Below are 20663 nucleotides of genomic sequence, written 5' to 3'. Positions count from 1 at the left end.
CTGCAGGCCCTGCGAGGGCGGGGAGGCAGGCAGGGCGCAGCGCCCTGCGCCCACAGGGGCCCAGCCTGGCTCCTCCGAATGGAGAGCAGACTGGGTGCGAGCACAGGCCGCCAGAACCCTCTTAGTGCTATGCATCCTAACAAAGCCCTGTGTCTACGAACCTCTCTGCCATAAAACACTCTTTGCCGAACGGTGGGAAAAGAACCCGGGTGCTCTCAGAGATTTCACCGGGAGAAAACTTCGCTGCCACCACTACTAGAAGGGGGCGGATGATGGCACCGTCAAGGGAGCTGACGTTTCCCCAGGCTGAGCCCTCTTTAGAAGCTCAGCTCCCGCTCCTGCCGCCCCACTCCGCCCGGGCGCTCCCAGCGCGGCCCGCCCGCAGCAGCCGCAAAACAGCTCCCTCCCGCCCTGGCCCTACCCCTATCCCGTTCCCAGCCGGTGTCCCGGAGCGGCGGGGCGGGCCGGGTCCCTCCCCCGGCCCCTCCCGCAGCCCTCCCCCGGGCCGCTATAAGCCCGCGGAGTTTCCGCGTCCTGTGACTGCAGTCAGGTGGTGGCTAGGGTTCCCTGCTCCCTCCCACCCTGCGTCCCGCTCCGGCTTCCCCCGCCTGGCGAGGGCCGGCCCTGCGGGGAGCCGGCTGGGGAAAGTTGGAGGAAAGTTGCTGGCTGGGAGAGTTAAGAAGCGGGAGAGCCGCGGCCCCGGCAGCCCGGCCTCTCCGCCGCACCGCACCGCACCGCACGAGAGGGAGGGAGGGAGGGAGGGCCGAGGATGGCCGGCGGGGAAGGAGCAGGCGGCGGCGTGCCGGAGTGCCGGGAGCACCTCTTCAAGGTGCTGGTGATCGGGGAGCTGGGCGTGGGCAAAACCAGCATTATCAAGCGCTACGTGCACCAGCTCTTCTCCCAGCACTACCGGGCCACCATCGGCGTGGATTTCGCGCTCAAAGTCATCAACTGGGACAGCAAGACCCTGGTGCGGCTGCAGCTCTGGGATATCGCAGGTACGGGACGGGACGGGCTGCTCCCTGTAGGGTGCGCCCCGAGGGCGCTGCGAGCGCACGGCCTCTGCGAGGAGAGCGTGTTTCGGCTCTGAAATGTGTCTTCTTGTTTCTCGCCTTACCCATGTTGTCCGCAACCTTCTGTTCTTGCCTTTGAGGCATAAGTAGATGGAGGTCTTGATGTGGAAGTGTTTCTCTTTTTACAGGGTTTGTGCTCTCCTGTTAGCGGACTTTGTGGGGCTCTTGGCTTGGCTCAGGGTTTTGTAGCAGTCCTCAAACAGCTGCTTTGCTCTGCTGGATCCAGGGCTCCCGGAGTCTTCCTGCTCATACTGCTCCAGACCTACTTATCTGGGCCGTGGTGGCCTTGGTTATGGCTGTTACTGAAATTAGTTCAGGGTTACAGCTCTGTAATACATCTAATGCCCCGTGCTTTACAGGTTAAAGGCGACTGAAACAGCTGAAGTTGTCCTCCTAGGAAGAATGCTTAAACGTTACATGCTTGAAGTCACCTGGTTAATTTAAAAGGAGCTTGCATCCCTGCTGCATACAGGGAAGGAATGGAACTTCTCTTATGCTTAGTTGTACATTCAAATTGCAAGTTTGTGTATGAGAAAGATACTTTGAGCTTATGGAAGCAGGAAAGTCTTGTTCACTTGTCCAAACCATGCATAATTCGAAGCTATTCGTTAAGATCTCTGTTTCCAAGACTCCAGCTGTATATCTACCATGGTTATCTTTGCTTATGCTGTGGTGTTAAATGCCACAGAACAATCTCTTGTGTTGCTACAGTCTTGTAAGAAATCTGTCCCTCAGCTCTGTAATTACCTTGGTTAGTATTGCATTTCTGGTTTTTTGTGCATCACGTGTTTACTGCAGCTCTCCTTATTCCTATCTACCACCCTCAGAATATCGCCTTGGGTATGAAATAGTAGACTTTTTCAAATGCTGGTGTTTAATGCGACTGGAAGACACAGGGAAAAAAACCTGATAGTTACTGTTTCCATGAACTTTATGCTTACGAGTGGAAGCACAGAAATGAGGAAGTGTAACATGTGGCTGCTGTAACCCTGTGTCAAACCAGCTGTACATCAATTTCTGGTCTTTTTGCTCTAAAACACTTCAAATATGACTCCTCAAACTAAAAAGCCTGCTTCCTATCATATGCTGAAATACACCATGGATCTTTCTGTTGCTGGCCTGTAGGGCAAATGAAAATATTTTCTAACTGCTGTTTTGAAGAGCAAGTAAAATGTTGGCAAGCTTTCTCTTCTGATGTGTTCCTTTTGTGAATCAGCTTTAACTTTCTGTGACTCAATTAACAGTGTCAGTACAAACTGTTGCAATCCTCTGTGTATATTTTAGCGAGCCTGGGGTTCCAAAGATTGAAGAGGGGAAGCTATTGGGATCCTGGGGTTTGGCAGGCTGCCATGCTTGTGTTTGACTTCTCAGCCCTTCCTTGCTCAGACTGGGGTAGGCTGAGTGTTTTGCCAAACCAATCTGTTTCAACAGGGTAGGCTGACACTTGGCTGTAACTTGTCACAAAGTTTGGACAGAACCTATTTACAGTTTGGGAAGTTAACTAGCAATACATTCATGCATTAATGTCAAGATCCAGAAGACAATATTTTTCATTCTTGATGAAAATTTAGTGTATTTTTGACACTGCTAGCCGAAGACTGAGTTAAGAGCTCCTGATAAATCCCTGGAGGCTTGGGCTAAATTGGTAGATTGAGGAATTAAAATTTTTCCTGTCACTGAAATATTTTTCCCATTTTATAAGACTTTTGTATGAAAAACCTGAGTAATCTTTCCCTAGCAAAAATGAAAAAGGAAAATATAACTGTTCTGCAGTTTGCACTCTGAACTCTTAGCGTAATCTTCTGGTTTAGGGTATTCTGTTTTCTGTGATGAAAAAAACCCAAGACCTAGAAGAGAAGTAATCTTGGTGATTTTTGATTGGGTTGTGCTTAGTGTGACCACAATAATTTGGACTCCTTTAGCACTTGACATATCTGAGTTAATTAGTAAAATAAAGTGTATTCTAGTATCCATAAGGGTTATTTGATGGTCTTAAAGCTGCTGAAGTCCTCAGCCTGGGAGTGTGTTCTGCAGCTGTTTATGTGTACGATCAGGAATATTTCAAAATACCTGATGATGTTAACAGATTCATATTGAAGTTGTTAGTTAAAGAACCAGGTTGAAGATGGCCTCTATAGTCATAGACAATATTCTCTAAAGCACTTTATTGAAGTGTAGCACAGTGTCTGAGCATGTGATAGTCATTCCCTTTTAACTCATCAGCCCAGCTGTCTTCTGGCTTTCAACAGCTCATGTAGATAATTTTGCCTGCTGGTGTGTGCAGACAAACAGCTTTAGATCTCTTGAAGAGATCTGAATCTTATAGCAAGTAATGTTTCATGTGACTTCCCTGCAAGCAATATGGTGCTTGCATTCTGAATTGATTTTGATGCATTTAAAAAGGCTGTTGAATTAAAATCTACCCCTTAAGCATAGAAAGGGATGTTATTTTCAGTAGATCAAAGCTTGTACGTAATAGTTCATCATAAGAAGCTTTCCTTGAAGAGCTGGATGCTTCAATCTAAGGTTTTGTGCCTCAGTCAATGATAAGAATTGATCATGTAGCTCATGCATCAGCTAAAGATCATAATGTAGATAGCGTGCTGGTTTCTGATGTGATTGTAGGCAAAATGATGCATGTTGTGCCGTGTATTGCAATGCAGCAGGTTACTGGATGGCTTCAAATTCTTGTACTAGCTGAGTTTGTTTTGATTTTACTTTTTTCTTTTTTTTTGTGATTAGATAATTCTGTCAAATAGAGCATGACAGTGTTACACTGCCTATGCCTTTTCTTTTTCTACTGAAAATAGCCCTTTTGTTTTAAGGTACAAAGTAATGCAAATTGTTGCAGCAACATCAAAGGGGAGGGGATGCAAAATGATGAAGGGGGGAAGGTTACTGTTGTGCTGAGACTTTTGTATTTCAGAGATAGGCATTTTAGTTTTTAGACACAGGCTGTAACTTCTTGAATAAAGGCAATGAAAAAGCTTGCAAGTAAGACTGATCAGTCACTGTCAAATTATCTTGGTTACAGCATGAAGAAAAAAGCATTCTGAAAAAACTGAACAGATTATATTCATGTTCATGCAGGAACTTTAGCTGCCCTTAGGCATTACTCTTGGGTTTTTTGTTTGGTTGGCTTTTGTGTTTTGTTGTTTTGTTTTTTTTTTTTTTATCTTGATGTGTGAAGTAATGAAAAATATCTTTCTGGATAAATTCTGAAAGTGTTAGAACTAGGTTAACCACCTTGATCAAAGGGCATAAATGACTGGAAAAATAAATAGCCGGTAGGAATGAGTCATTGTGGTGAAGAGACGCAAAACAAAGAAATCTTAATGACAGTGAAATGCTTTTACGGTCTATTTCAAAACACTAGAGATTCCTACTTGACAAGCATGCTATTTTAGTGAGTACTACACTGACCACAGCGTGCTCGGGAGGTGTATGTGGTATACTGATGAAGCTGTCAGGTAATATTGAAAGAACACCCAAAGATTTTCTGTATCACAGAAGCTTAAAAGCTGATCTAGTAATACCAGCAATTGAGCAGTGTTAGCTGCTGCTTCTGTGGTCATATTGACTGTCAGTGTCACATCAGCCTGTATGAACATGCAATTGGCTGGAGAGCAAGAGGGGTAAAGATCATAGAGGGCCACTTGAGTTTGGCTTCTCATGAAGACTGTCACTAATAGCAACTGGTAGACAAGTTTGGTTTTAAAGTTTTGTGTGAGGAATTCTGAATTAACTTTGGTGTAATAGCACCCTTCTGGGATTTTATTAGAATTCCTTTGCAAAAATATTATTAAAACTGAAGTAATGCTTTAACTGGCAGAGCATGTCTATGAAATTGGCTGAACAGAAGAGGAATCATTGTACTTTGGTATTCTAAACATGCTCTATAGGCTTTCAAGAGCTGAATGATAAGACTTGTATTATGTAAATTTGTTACTAAAATCTTGTGTGTCTCCTGGAGAGGAACTAACTTGTTATAGGTATATACAAGTCCCTAAGAGGATGGATAAATCAGATGAAGTATTGTGGTTAAATACTAACTTGAGGATAGGATAAATACCCTCTTTTCTATAAAGACAAGTGAGTGTTAAGATGTGTGAGTTGATGTTAAGAGCAAGTTAACTTTGTAAACTTTTAGGCTTATCTGTAGGATGCTGTAAAAAATGGGAAGGAGTACAGGAAACCATAGATATGGTTGATTTTCAAAGCCATCCAGGCTGTTGTAGTATGCCAGATAGTTTACTTCCATGTGAAAGCTCTGGTTTCAAGCGCCTCTATATTCCAGTTAGTCTGCACTTGTGCCCCTGGCATGTCATAAGGCTGCCGAGTTGCTTCTGTGTACTGGGGCATTAACTTGTTTCTTGAATTATGGACTGCTTTTAGTTATTTTTAAATAAGGTCGAAAGCAAATGTTAAGTGATGGTAATGCATCCTTGAAAGTCTATAGGGAAACAACTGGAAAACTTCTGCTGTTCCCAGTCCATACTTGGCTCTGTGCCAAAGGCATGTGCACTTCAATTGCTTTGCAAAGAAGTCTCTCTTAAGTATGGAGAACTTGGAGGCAGCAGTCTCTAAAAGTAGTCAAGGTATTCTTGTAACAACTTGTCCTTAGCCTCAATGCATATTGAAAGGATTAAAATGGCAGCTCTTGCAAAGGAATCATGAAAAAATTGCTTAGCTGTGTGCCTGGTACAAGTGAGCATAAGGTGAAGCCAAGACAATCCAGGCGTAGCCTGCCCCCAGATGGGGGGATTTTTTTCTCACCATGATAAATACTCTTAATGAGTGAGGAATGTGCACATTACTAACTGCCTCAGAAATGGATGCCTCAGAACTTGAAACTCAGAGCTTTTTCAGAAACTGGTACATTTTCTCAGGTTATTGCCTAGTTTACATGGTGATGGAGGTTCTAGGAGCTGCTGTCTTCATGTGGAGATAGGAGTCCAATCATTTTGCTAACTGCTGAGGCAGGTCAGAAAACTCCCAGTCAGGGCTGGAGAATCTTCTATGTGACTGTCTACTGACTTGTGGAGATGTGAAAGACTTGACTTCATTTCTGGCTGCTTCCTGCTCACACGTTTAAATACAAATCCCATGAGAGAAAATTTACTTAAGGATTGTGTTTACTGGAGACATGCTGGACTAGCAGATACAGTTTGGGGAGGGGAGGTTGAAGGCCTGCTCATGTAGAAAGATTTTGAACACAGAGGCAGTAGAGGCAAGAAGCAGAACTGAAGGTGTACTTTGCTTCCTTCAAGAAGCCACCCCTCTGTGGGAAATCTTGTGTGGGTGTCCTTTCTTGTGACTCTTCTGGAATAGCTGGATTAGGGTTATGAGCTTTCAGTTGAGAATGACTTGCTGTGCTTGGAGCTCTACAGCTAAATATCTAAATAAGTGCTGAATGTGTTAAACTTGGTTTTGGTGTTTTTCCAGCTTTCAGACATCTCTGAATACAAACAGATTCTGGATGTCTTATTTTTTGGGAATTCTGTTTACATACATTTTTAATGAAATGTTATCAAGGGAGGTATGATTGTTGGTGTGATGAAGAAATTTCCATGTCTTATCAGTGGGATACCAAAGCATTCATAATGGCAAAGGTTTTTTTGCTTAGTACTATGTTATGTAGCCACTCAAAGTGCTGTATATGTTATCTTGGATTAAGCCTATAACTAGTGTGCTGGTAGAATTCCATAAGAATATGGGAAATGCTGCTGTCTTGGTGTTGTAAGGTAGTCTAGTATGGTAATTTTGATTATGCAAGGCAGGACTGTTCAGTTAAATGGGAGAATTGAGACAGATGTTCTTTGAGTGTGTTGGAAATGAGCTTAGAATTTCCTCATAGGCATTTCAAGGTGTTCTATGAAAAATATGGTTCAAGATGTATCCTAAAAGACCACCTGATCTTGTACAGGTTTAAAAGAAAGTTCAGTGTATTTATCTTACAGGTACTCTTAGTTTCTGTCAACAATGAAAATGTACTTAATGCTTGAGCTTCTATTCTCTGTGGAATAGATGGTGCTTCAGCCTTATTTTCAAACAGATGTCATATAGCAGTTGCTCAGAAATTTTGTGCTTCCTGCAAGATCACAAGAAAAATGCTTTCCTAGTACTCTGATACAGAGAATAAATTGGATGTGTATACATCAAATGGGCAGGGGAAATCTACCTTTAAGGTAAACAATACCTCAAATCTTATGTGCAATACAGTAGACAGGAGGAAAAATAACATATAGCCCTCAGTGTAACTAATTTTTGCATTAGTTTATAAGACAAACCAGAAAGCTTTGCAGAAATAATAACCTTACATAGATCACCCACTTTTCTGAAGGCAAATGTTAACTAAGTTCTTGCCCTTCATGTAATACTGACTCAAGTAGTCAGAAATTAAGCTGGTTTGACAAGTCAAGCATATTGCCCTTCAGAGACAAACTGGCGCAGACAATATTGAATATACACTTTTCTCTTGATGTATGGTGTTTACGTGAATGTAAATCAAGCTTTATCAACTCTCCTTGCATCTTCAGAAGTTGCAGCTTCAGAGTCTTGGTGCTTAACCTTATTTACATCTCTGCTTTGCTTCTTACCAGTTTGGTTTTCTTTACATGCACATTAGGACAGGGTGTTACCAAAGCACATATCCACAAGTACAATTTGAGTTGGCAAGTACTCTAAAGGGGTAATCCTCAACTTACGACATAAAGGAAGGAAAAGAATCTTAGCTGCCTGGTTCCAGAAAAGGTGCTAGCATGCTGTAAAAAATAAGATTCTTCCATTCAGTACTGAGTGAGACCACTGGGTTCAGTCTCACAGCTCTCAGAGATACCTTCCATGAATTCCAGTGGTAACCATTGCTTTGGTTTTGTAGTCTGTTATAAATGGTTCCCTCCAAATACTTCCTTCAGAGGTTCAGAAATGGCTGCGTTAGAACAAAGTGATTTGCAGGAAGGGAATTTCTATTTATATTCTTGCATGAAAGTATAGCAATACCTCTTGTGAATATCCTGCAGATGTTAAAGCTAGCATGACCAGCAGTAAGCAGGGACTACAAAGCACAGCATGCTTCTCAAGCTACCTGTTGCACAATGTTCAATATTCAAAGATCTCTTCTGTCCGTGGAGACACAAGAAGAGGATAAATGGGGTGAGATTACACTTTGAAAAACGATGAGATTTCAGGGCTTTGTAGAGCTTGCTTAGAAATAGATGTCTTACGGTCTAGAGAAAGCTAGCAAACTTTCGGTAGCAGTGACTTCTATATTAGCAGGTAATGAAAACAAATATTCCTTATGGTATGGATTTTAGCAGCTTTTCAAATGATTCATTGAAATGTAGCTCCTGAATGTCACTGCAAACAGCTTATGGGAACTTGTTCTTTAATTGCTCCCAGGCTAGAGTGCTAGGTAGAGCAAAGTGGCAGCTATTTGATACAAAATTCCAATCACACAAAATGTGCCATGACACATTGATCATTTTAGAGATTAACATTTTTTCAGTCTCGTGATAAAGTTGTTCTGGAGACAAACTGACTTTAGAATTGTTCTCCTGTGTGGTGCAAAATGCTGTAGTGCCATGCAGCATCACTGTTAAGTACACAGTGCAGCTCTGGCTGCACGGCAGTGCACCAAAGGGTATGGATCAGAGGGTGTCAGGCATGAAATACCTTAACTCTGGATTACTTGTTTGGGTAAGTCTTGTTAAAGCAAGGTAGGAAGTACTAATTCATGCTGTTGCTGGCACTAATTGGAATATGTCAACCTTTTTTGAATACTAATGCAGGAGAGTTGTTCCATACATGCTGCATTTGACTGCTAGTTAAATATTGTTTAGCTTGGCTGCACTTTGATTTTCTGGGGATTGAAATCTAGTGCTTAAACAGGGACTTCTCTCACTTGCTGTTTAGCAAAGATGCAAGCAAAATAGGTGGAACTTTCTTATACAAACATGACTGAAATGCATAAAATGCATGTGATGTTGGACAAAACCCATTGAACTCTAAGTTCAGGGTGTTGCCTCTAAACTTCTTAAAGACAGAATAGTAAGCTGTTAAAGTCAGTTTGGACAATTAAATCATTAGATTAGCCCAAGACTGCGGGCAGCATTGAAAATTTTCAGTCTTGCTGTGAAATTCCTAGTGAGAGTTGTGTAATTGTTTGAGGCAAAATTTTTTTATCTTTTTAAGAGAGAATGACATACTTTTTCTATTAGGTTGATAGATGCCATCGTAGTTCCTGGTGGAAATCAGGTGCCTAACTTTTTCAGTGGTAGTGAATGGGACTGTCCTGTGTTAAAGTATAATAACAAAGTGTCATAACAGAAAGACTAATCATTGATTTTGAAATTTCATGTAGCTAACAAATTGTTAGGTTAGAAAGTGGCTGTGTTGTGCAATGGAATTTTGAAGCAAACTGCTTCCTACCATTTCAGAATGAAATAGTGACTTCTATGAACATGTGGAAACATTTTGTGATATGATCTAAACAAAATGCTGCTGCACTTGAACTGATTCTTCAGTAACTTTTCAGTGCCTACAGAGTCTCCCATACATACTGTGTATATATAGTACGTAGTCAGTGTCATGCCTCTGACACTGCATCATTCAACAGAACTGCTTCAACTGCACCCTGCGACTTTCTAATAGAGATATAACCAGAGGATCAAAGGTTGTCTTTTGCAGTAAAGTGTGAGTCAGTTGAACAGGGATTAACTGGCTTTTGCCCTGAAGACTGCTCTGAAGCATTTGGGAAAGGGTCAGTGCTGGGAAGAGGTCCATCCAGTGGTCAGTTAACTTACCCACACCACCCTTAGTAAGAAAGGACAGTAGCAGTTTTAATTGTCTGAGCCTGCTTTTGTCTGTTAGAAACTGTAAGCACTGCAGTCAGTGAAGCTATTTCTGGTACTTGTGTGATATAGAAAGATATAATATTTTGGTAATTCTTGTTTTTTAGCCTCTCTGTCACCAGAACCACAATTACCACTTTTTCATAGTGGTGGAAAGTAAAAGTCAAGCTAGATGTACTTTAACACTTAGAGGTTTCTAACATCTGCTAGAGCTGCTAATGTCATTGAATCACAGAATTGCTTGGGCTGGAAGGAACCTTAAAGATCATCCAGTTCCAACCCTGCTGCTGTGAAACTAGACCAGGCTGCTCAGAGCCCCATCCAGCCTGGCCTTTGAACATTTCCAGGGATGGGGAACCCACAGCTTCTCTGAGCAACCTGTTATGGTGCCTCACCACTTTCACAGTAAGGAATTTCTTCCTAATATCTTATCTAAACCTACTATCAGTTTAAAACCATTTCCCCTTGTCCTTTCTGTACATCTTACCCTGTACATGCTCTTGTAAATAGTCCCTCTCCATCTTTCTTGTAGGGCTCCCTTTAGGTACCTTCAGGTCACCCTGAAGCCTTCTCTTCTCCAGGCTGAACAATCTCAACTCTCTCAGCCTGTCTTCACAGGAGAGGTGCTCCAGTCCTCTGATCATCTTCGTGGCCCTCCTCTGGACTACTCCAACAGGTCCACATCCTTCTTATGTTGGGTGTCCCAGAGCTGGGTGCATCACCCCAGGTGGAGTCTCACAAGAGTGAACAGATAGACAGGATTCCCTCCCTGGCCCTGCTGCCCACACTGCTTTGGATGCAGCCGAGGTTACAAGTGATTTTCTGGGCTGCCAGTGCACATTGCTGGGTCATATCCAGCCTCTCACCCACCAGCACCCCCAAGTCCTTCTCAGCAGGGTTGCTCTCCCAGCCTGTGTTGGTACTCCAACCCATGTGCAGCACCTTGCTCTTGTTAAACTGCATGAAATTCCCATGGGACCACTTCTCAAGCTTGAGAAATCTCAAGATTTCTCTGGATGGCATCTCATCCACTCAGCTTGGTGTCATCTGCAAATTTGTATTTCAATAAATGTATAGTTCAACACCTCTGTGGTTTTAACATGTGGCAACTTTACATTTAGAGCTCAAATGCATAAGAATGAGGAGTGGGGAGCCATCTAGTATTAAGTCTTAAAGTCTGTCTACTCTCAATCCGTGGCTGCTATCAATGAGAAAAAGCAGATAGACACACTTGAATGTGAGCCATAATATTGGTAGTGGTTTGGTTAACCTACTTCTTGCAAAATAACAGATCCAATCTAATTAGGCTAGACAGTTCTGGGACAGGATGTGCTGGTTTGGGGAGATGGGGGATAGCTGTCAGCAGCAGTAACTTGCCAGTAACATGTTTATGTATCTCTCTAAAGAGGAACCTCAGTCAACTCACCCTTGACTCTGGTAATGCTAAAATGTACATTAGATGTCTGGAGAACTGGGAGTTTCATCCTCAGGGCAGTTCTGGATATTCGCTGTACTGTGCCAAGCATCCAGCTGGCATCCAAAGTGTGGTCTGTTCCTGCCTGTGGCTCTTGAAGGGCCTAGGTGAGTTTTGAAAGTGACAGTAGTTCTAACCCAATTAGAAGATTGAGCTATCTGCCCAGCCATTTTGGATGGTGCTTTAGCTTAAATCTATCACACTGTGTGGCATTAACTGTACTGAGAGTTGAAATTGTAAATACGGAATTGTCACTCACGTTCCTGGAAAAAAAGAGCTTTCACTTGTTTTTCAACTGGTCTTTTTTACCATCTACGCTGGATAAAAGCATAAATGTCTCGTGGTCCTGGAAATGGATTGAATTGATTTAGTTGTGGAGTTTGGCTCTGAAGTTTAAATGCTGGGACTGTGCTTGCACACTGGTCGATAAAGTCAGAGTAGCTGATAGCAAGAACCTAAGAGCCATGGTGTTGGCAGTCAGAGTTACTCTGACTCTCCTCCTCCTGAGTGACTGTTAGTGGTCATGGTAAACAGTTGATCTGAGAACCCTTCTCATAATGCAAGGAGATCTTTCAAGTATTTCCAGATTAAAAAAATGGTTTATTACAATCAGTCACCATAGCTCACTATTACTTACTTGTCTATGATGCCTGTGATCACTGCAGCATCTAGAAACAAGAGAAAAGCAGAAGGAATGAAATGCGCTAGTAGGAAGCTACCGGTATGCATTTTGAGCTAACTGAATTTGGTTCACTACATCTGTTGATAATTTTCTTTACTACTGAAGTTATTGCTGGATAGTTTTTTTGATTGGTTTTATAGATGAAACTTTTCCTGTGTGGCTTATTCCTTCTTTCTGTTTACCTTAAACTGCCTTTTAAACTATTTGAATTCTCATCTTAAGTGTTCTGAAGGACAAAATTGGTGAGAGATCCTTGACTGTATTAATAAATTGAGAACTTTTTGATACTTGTTAGACTTCTGGCAACTCTATTATTTGGTCCAGGAAAAAAACTGCAAAGTTTCATTGCAATGGTCTTCCAGTTAGCAGCAAACAACTTGAGAGAGTAAAACTCTTCAGCTAGTTGTTTTTTTTTTTTTTTTTTTTTTTTTTTTTTTTTTTTTTTTTTGGGGAACTGCAGTCTAGGCTATACACCTATAGATTAAGGTTAATTGATGTGGAACTGCCAAACTTGTAAAAATCATATTTTGAGCTCTGGCTACCCATTAAGCTGATTAGCCTGCTAAAGATGACTTGAACTAACATTACTTTAATGGAAGAAACTACTTGTTCATTTTTGCAGTTGTAAGACTTTTATAGCCCTTGGTCATCTATATCTCTTCCTTGTTAATTACTCAGCTTCTGGAGGATTCCAGAACTCATCTGAAAGAGAAAAACTTTGAAGATTGTACAGTTGTCCATCAGTGTACCTGATGAGATACTAATGCAACTAACACAATTCTGTTTTGAGTTGTGTCGCTTCAGACAAGATAAAGCTTCAATTTTTACAAGATAGGGAACTCTTGCTATACTGTTGGTGTTGACGGGGTAAACCAAGATTTACCTTCATAGCAAAAAAGAATAGCTGGAGAAACCTCTTCTAGATGGGCCCTTTTACTCTCTGTGAGTAAGTTCTTATTAATTGATGTAAACTGCATATTAATTAATGAAAATAGTAACTAGTCTGGGAGAAAGAAGCCTGACAAACTGATTATTGTGCATATGCAGCAGTAATTTGTACATGTAAATTGCTTTTTTTAGCCCCAATTCCCATCATGTAGGAAATGCTAAGAGGTCAAATAACAGTAGGAGTGTAGGGTAGAACTGCCACAATGATAAGTCACACTGCTGTAATAAACAGGACACTAGTGTTTCTGCCTTACACTGGGAAAGACTGCTGTAGAAACTCTTTAAAATGTACTTCAAGGCAAGGTTACAATGATAACATATCTTTTGCAATAAAGTAAAGGAAAAATACAAAGCTTTTAATGTCAAGCCTGACCATAATTCTATTAATGTAGTTTTTAACTTACAGTTCACCCCCAGTACAATGTAAACTGGGAAGTGAGAACAGCTCTCAAGTTCTAATGCAGTTTTAAACTCAATTTATTCCTGTGGTGCTACTGTAGGGAACTGTATTAGTTCCTGATGCGTGTAATTGTGCAAATATTTTACTTAAGGTTGTTGCAATTACTGGAAAATATGGTGACAATATGTGCTGAGTCATTTCAATGTGAAAACCTTGTGGTTAGAGAATGCAGAACTTTGCATTGCCTGAAGTCACTTCTGTATCCCCAAATAAAACCTCTGATCCCTGTGACTGTCCTGTAGCTCAGCTGCCCATTTACACCTGAACTACTAAAACACAAAGTATGCTTTTGTGGTACCATCAGGTGTATGCTAAGTCACTGGACCTACCAGAATGATTAATCTGGTGATGTCCTTTCTATACTGCTGTACTATGCAATTAGTTACCTTCCTTCTCTCTTATTTCCAAGATTATACATACTGGAGATTTTAAGTCTAGTTCTATCTGATTACTTTTAGCCTTTTTGTCCTCTGGGAGTATGATCCACTTTCTGTACTGCTCAACGCTATTGTCACACTTGGTGAAGTGACTACAACAAACATCCTGTTGGACAGAGGAAGGGGCACAACAAAACTCTGAACTGTGCATCACAGAAGTTGAGACATTTAGTTTTAAGAACAAAGAGAATGATGTTCAGTCCCAAATTTGAAGTAGTGCATTCTAGATTGCTTTTTCTGCATGAGGGTTTGGGGGTTTTTTTGCAAGCAGAAAAGTGCTTGCAAAAGCTCTGCCTGGAAGTCCTGTTAAATTTTCAAAGGCTGTCTAGAATGCTCTGCATCCCCTTACAAGAATCTCAGCATGTGCATTGTCAGTAATGATGGGATTGTAAAGTCCACTTAGTTGAACCTGAGTTATTATCCTGCTTCATGCCATATACCTTTTACCAAATAAAACTTACCTCTTGAGCAGGCCATGTGTTACTGCTTCTGTCTTTGTTTGAAATAGTGTATATCCATCTTCATTATGCCTCCAGACAGGATGAAAGAGCAGTCGTAAACTAGTATTCAGGTCAGGTTTATTGTTAGTTGATGTGAATTCTAGAGGTGAAAATAGCTCTGTAATGATCTGGTTTGGGTTACTTCAGAAGAGGACAGCACTCATATTGGGCTGTATTTAACCTATTCAAAGGTATTAATCTCTAAGAATACAATGATGATGAGCTTGCTTGTGTTTAAGGGTAAGAGATACCAAATCTTCCTAATACAAAGCTTAAATCCAGTAAGTAAAGAAAGAAGTTTCATGCTGATAGGCACACTGGTTTTCTACTTCCACCCAAATTAAAATTGTGGAAGAATATGTATTAATGTATTGCAAGGGCAAGTTTTGACTTCTATCAATAAAGCTTGCTGGAAATAAGAGTTAAATGACTGCTCTGGACAGCCAAAGCCATTGGTTTCTACTGTGGCTGCTATGGAGTACCAAGTAACATACAGTTCATGCAGACCTTCATTCCTACCAGAACTGCTGTCTTCTTAGATGATGAGAAGCCACTGTACAAGGCTAACCTTGGCACCTGCATTGTTCCAGAGCTCCTGAATCTTCAAGTTATCAGCACAACCCCATTTACAGTGGCTTCTCCTGGTCAGGCCTTGAAGGGATTCAGCTAGTCTGGATCAGTTTTGCAGCAGAGCTGCAGTTGCTTCCTTTCTGGCACAGCCTATCTGGCAGATGGTTGCATGGTGTTCAAGCTTCACACAGGCTGCGAGACAGTGGGCATGAGAAGTCACCAGTCTCAAAGAATCATCTGCCAGGCCACTTTGATTGCAACCAGTGCAGCTCTCCAGCTCATTGTGTGTAAAGGCACTGGGCCCGGTGGTTGAAGAAGATAGACTATGGTAAAATGATGGGACTTCTCTTGAAATGGAAAAATTTATGAGTGATGATCAGAATTTCTGGCCAAGTCCAAGTTCCTTGGTATTTCTTTAAGAAAAGCTGTTTGGGGGTGTTTAGGACTTTTCAAGTTTGGTTCTGAGCTGTGCTTTGTAACTTTTTTTTCCTTTGGAAGCTGTATGTAATGCTGTACTAATTTCAGCTTTTGGTACACCTTAAGTGTGCTGTTGTGCAAGTTGTATCTGTCCTTGCTAATCAAACGTGGACTTGAATGCTTGTAAACAGACAACGACTAGGTTTCGAAAAACAGTTCTTTCTTTATGTATTCTAAAACCTCATATGCACTAAATGATAAAAGCTGAAGCGATACACTGTAAAACTAAATCATAGCATGCAGGGACTGCTTTTCCCAATGAAAACTTCCAAACAAAGCAGGAAGCTATTTTAGTAGCCCAGACTTCCTAAACAATGTGCTAGGACTTGATACTGCTATGCACAGTCAAATGCAAACACATCATAGTGGTCTGACCTTCCAAAGAGGAGAATAACTGAACTGGCACACTCTAATTCTACATTTCAAGTATTCTGGCTACAGTAGTTATACTTAATAAGAAAAGGCTTTTTTAGTTTACTCTGTTCATGGGCAATTGATTTTTTTTTCTGGATTTTTGTTGTGAATAATTGTACTTCAACTATTCTTGTTTTAAATCCTGGGATTGATGTAGAACTTCTATAGTTGAAAATTAATCCAGAGAAAATCTTAGGCTTTAGAAATGAAGTCAAAGATAACAAATTTAGCCAGAACTGTTAAGCTAGCAGCTCCTTTTGAACTTGTCCCTGAAGAAAAATCTATAATGTAGGTGACTTCTTCTGAAGATGCTTTGAAGGCTCTTAGCCTTGAAGGTTGCAAAACTCCTTGTTGCTCACCATTCAGCAAAAGGTTGAGTTTGCTTAAGTCTTTAACTGAAATAACTAGATTTAGATATAAGCCTTAATATTCTTTGGTGAAATAATGATTTGTGTATAGCTGTGCTGGTAGTGTTTTTAGGCATTACTTCTCAAACAACTCCACTCAACAAATAAGTTTAAGAAAAGTTCCATGTGGTAGTTGGGATTGCAAAGTGCTTTTAGCATCTGATTTGTCGTGTGGAATATACATAATAGCTGTTACAATGAACTTAGATGAGATCAAGGAGGCAATGTTTTATGAACTAGGTGACTAGACCCAAATGCCAAACTTCTGTGAACTAAGCTGGTACAGTAGTAGTCGGTGTGCTATGAATACAGGTCATGCTTCAATATAAATATACTTTGTCACTGTCCTCTCTTTCAGGCCAGGAGCGCTTTGGAAATATGACCAGAGTATACTATAAAGAGGCAGTTGGTGCTTTTGTGGTCTTTGATGTCACAAGAGGCTCCACTTTTGAGGCTGTTTCAAAATGGAAGCATGATTTGGACAATAAAGTACTACTTCCCAATGGCAATCCCATCCCTGCTGTTCTTCTTGCAAACAAGTGTGACCAGAAGAAAGAAGGCGGCCAGAATCCCTCCCAAATGGACCAGTTCTGCAGAGAAGGTGGCTTTGTTGGATGGTTTGAAACGTCTGCCAAGGTGAGCATAATAGAAAAATGTTTTTAGTTTTTTGAGTATTGACATAAGGGATGAATACAATCATGTAGGGAATAAAGTTATCAAGTATAGGAAGTGGCAGTGTTCAGCAGAAGTTTGAAGTGACGTGCAGGCTAGCTTCATGTCTGAGGAAGATGAGGCATATTTGGTGTAGATTAAAACTTATCTTAAATTCAGAGAACCATAAAATATCTGGAAACCTTGATTATCTGAGTTTTATAAGTTTTTTTTTTTTTTTTTACCTTGCATGCATGAGGATCAGTCATTCTTTAGATGTTAATACTACTAAATGCTGATCAAGCTATCCAAAAGTTACAGGTAATCTTTAGGTATAGGTTTATAAATTGCATTTTTTGTCTTCGCTGTTTTTTGTAGGAAACAGCAAGATTTGAAGTGAACAAGCTATTTGCTTACTCATTACTACCTACCCAGAGTGTTGCTAAAGCACTTTTCTATTTTATCAGGCAATGTCAAGATTGAGCTGGAAAAAAAAATGTTCAGTATAGTAATTTAAGTTAAGAAAGACAGCTGGTGCATTCAGTTAACTTTGAGTAATTTCATGTATTGTACAGTTTTAGTCTACATTTTTGTCAATGCACAGATTAAACTGACAGCAGCTTAGTTGAAAGTGAAATCCAGCATTTCCTTAAAGCTCAACTGATTCTTAAAATAAAGGACAGCTCTAGATGAGGACAATGTGGCTGACAGACCAGATTACTGGTCTGGCTGATAAATCCTTTATAAAGTAAGATAAGCCTCAAGGTCCTGTTTTTCCTTGGCTTGCCTACTTCCTTTAACTGCTGCTGCTGAAGTATTACACAATGATGTTTAGACAACGCTTAAAAAGCAGAGTCTCTAGGAAGAATATAAGAAACAAAGTAACAAATTGCTTTTTTATCACTTCAAGAGAAAGATGCAAAGTTAAAGGAATTAGTCAAATTAGCTAACAATTTGTTTGCATTTGTAAAAATATTCCTAAACTCACCCATCTCCTACTAAAAACTCAATTTCTAAGGCTCTTTATACTCAAAAAGAGTACCAAGATTCTGCTTTGGTATAAGTCTTCCCTGAAGCTTTACCTGCCTGTAACACTGCTATGAATAAACTGCATTATGGCTTAAAATTAAATGCAAGCAACATTGGAACAAAATCTAATGTGAAATTCTAGTGACAGCTTATATTTTAGGTGGAATTTAAGACAATGTAAAACAAAGTTCTTGGTGCAAAGAAAAATCCAGACAATAATAGTTTTAGCTTAGGTATTGACTTGTTTAGGACTCTGAAGAGTTGTAGTTAAAACAGCAAAAATTTAGGATGTCTTTCTTGTTTTATAAGTAAACCAAAACAGTTTACAGTGTTAATTCTTGCTCACTTGAATATCCTATTAATCTGCTTTTGCCTTTCTGCTGGAACTGATAATTGGATCTGAAGTTTAGTCATCAGCAATATGCTGGACTGGTTTCCTTTGGAACCAAAGATGAGTAATTCCAAACATGGCAGCCCTGTGGTGAGCTAACAGATGTCCCAGCCAGGGCAAACCTGTGGCTAGGGAGTCCTTGGCACTAGACCAGCTTGGGCCCTCAGAAACTGGAATAGTCTGACAAAGTACATCACTACGTATCCTCCACACATGTGTTCTTTAGAGTTTATGCGAGGGTACTTTTCAAAGCATGCCCAAGAATATGTAGAGTGGCTAGATGAGGCACTTGGAAATAGTTGTGATTTTGAGGCTCATAGGAAAGATCCTTTTACATGAACAAGTGCATCCAAACTTCATTAGAAACAGAAAAAGGCCCCAAAAGGTAGGACAGTACTATGGATGGTGTAATTGCCTAGGATCTTTCCTGATGCAGAAATGTACTTTGGCATTTGTGAGTCTTCCAAATGCAGGTGACATTTATTCCCCTGTCTGCCTACTAGATTAGAGTCAATATTCAGTTTTTAATATGGATGTCTAATTTTGTCTCAAACCTTCCTGCTAACCTTTTTCAGAAGAAAAAACAAGTGAGAGAAATGACGTCTTGCATCTAAACTGCTCTTGTCCTGCTGATGAGAGTTTCTTTTTGAGCAGCTTGTTAATAGGAATGTGTGACTGTTTCAAAAAGTCACTTACTTCTTTGCTTTCAACATTTTTAGGACAACATCAACATAGATGAAGCTGCTCGATTCTTGGTGGAAAACATCCTTGCCAATTACAAAACCTTTCCTAATGAAGAGAATGATGTGGGGAAACCAAAACTGGACCTAGACCCATTGAAAGCAGAGAGTAAATCACAGTGCTGCTAATGCTACCACCATTCAGTAAAATGTGATGGGATGAGCAGCAAGACTTTGCCTTCAATCAAAATGCTGCTATGGTGCTGCATTGTGACAATCCATACGGGGTGTCTGGTATTATCTGAATTGGTGACTCATTTGGGTGTTTACATATTCTTGTTTAGCCTGAAACTGAGTATCTTGTGAGTTATCATTCCACTTGCTTGAGTGTCTGCATCTAAGTCTGTTTAGTGTCTTCTTACTTGGGAATGCAAGGTAGTGGTTACACTCCTAAAAAGGAACAAAGACAATATTCAGTGTCTAGTTTGCTTCTAGGACATATGGTACATTCCAGATAGGAGTCACTTTTAGCTGAATAGACTCTTGCACCTTTAAAGTAAACTTTTCTTTTGTCACCAATAATGTCCCACTTGAGCCTTCTCACCAGCACAATTGTCCTTATTTATTATCCCTCACCATGAGGATCTGTCTCATTGCTAGTTCTCCTGGATCAAGACATCCCAGAAATCTTGAAGGGGCCAATGACAGATGGGAGGTATCTTTTCTAGTGTGATCACTAAGACTGAGTGGAGTAGATGGCTTTTACCACTGAGTAAAACCAGATGATTAAATTATTGTGTTAAACAAGAGAAAGACATGGTTATAGAGATACTAATAAAAACACATCTCCAGCTATTTAAGGCTGAATATTTTCAGCTAATACTTTGCATATGAAACACATAGATGTGCTAGCAGTACAACTGTATTCATAGTTATGGCAACCTCACCCCTATGCACATCCAGAAATAAACATCTAGTAACTTTTTAATGCACTAACACTGAAAACTTTACCATGAGTGCAAAAAGTGAGTATCTTACTGTCCTTTGATGATGAACTTGCTGCTTTTTTCTTCTGTCTAGAGATAGTTCTGAATACCATTAGCCAGGAGAGAGGTCTTGAGGGGAAATAGCTTAATTGGTTCATGCTAGTCTGTCAACCTTTCTGACTCAAGCTCTATCTTTGTCAGTTTTAGAACAGTGCTGTACTCTTCTGTCTGCTTTGAAATGATGAACTGGCTTACCAATTTGTAACTGTCTACTGAGATGCTTATGTTTCTTTGTTATAACACTCATGTATTTTTGGCAGCAAATGAAGTTTAAAAGGATTAGAGAGATTTTGTGGTTCCTGAATGTGTTCTGGAACTCTGGCTCTGCTTGGCTCAAAGGCTTTGAAGCTCATCTTTATTTTAAGGGTTTCTTCTGTCCTGGTACCTCATTGCTACTGACTTCAGAAGTCGTACCTTGTTGGGTTTGATGGTGCTGATGTTTAAGTAAACATCAGAATTAGGTATATGCAGGATTTGATATACTTTAAGGTGTATTGAGATTTCTTAGGCTGTCTTTTTTCTAAAGAATAACATACTTTTTAAGAGTTAAATAAATATATTTGGGCATCTTA

General features: G+C 40.4%; 1 protein-coding gene across 1 annotated transcript; it reads left to right on the top strand.

Moving 5' to 3' along the window:
- The first annotated feature begins 533 nt into the window (after positions 1–533).
- RAB32 (RAB32, member RAS oncogene family) lies at positions 534–20663 on the top strand. The gene is made up of 3 exons (XM_085055614.1): positions 534–998; positions 16653–16930; positions 19085–20663. Exons 1-3 carry the CDS (start codon positions 770–772, stop codon positions 19232–19234), a joined length of 657 nt encoding a protein of 218 aa, XP_084911740.1. The 5' UTR covers positions 534–769; the 3' UTR covers positions 19235–20663.

This window comes from Lichenostomus cassidix, chromosome 3 (genome assembly GCF_008360975.1).
Source record: "Lichenostomus cassidix isolate B80296 chromosome 3, HeHo_3.0, whole genome shotgun sequence".
Lineage (NCBI taxonomy): Eukaryota > Metazoa > Chordata > Aves > Passeriformes > Meliphagidae > Lichenostomus > Lichenostomus cassidix.
This window is presented reverse-complemented; position numbering and strand designations above follow the sequence as displayed.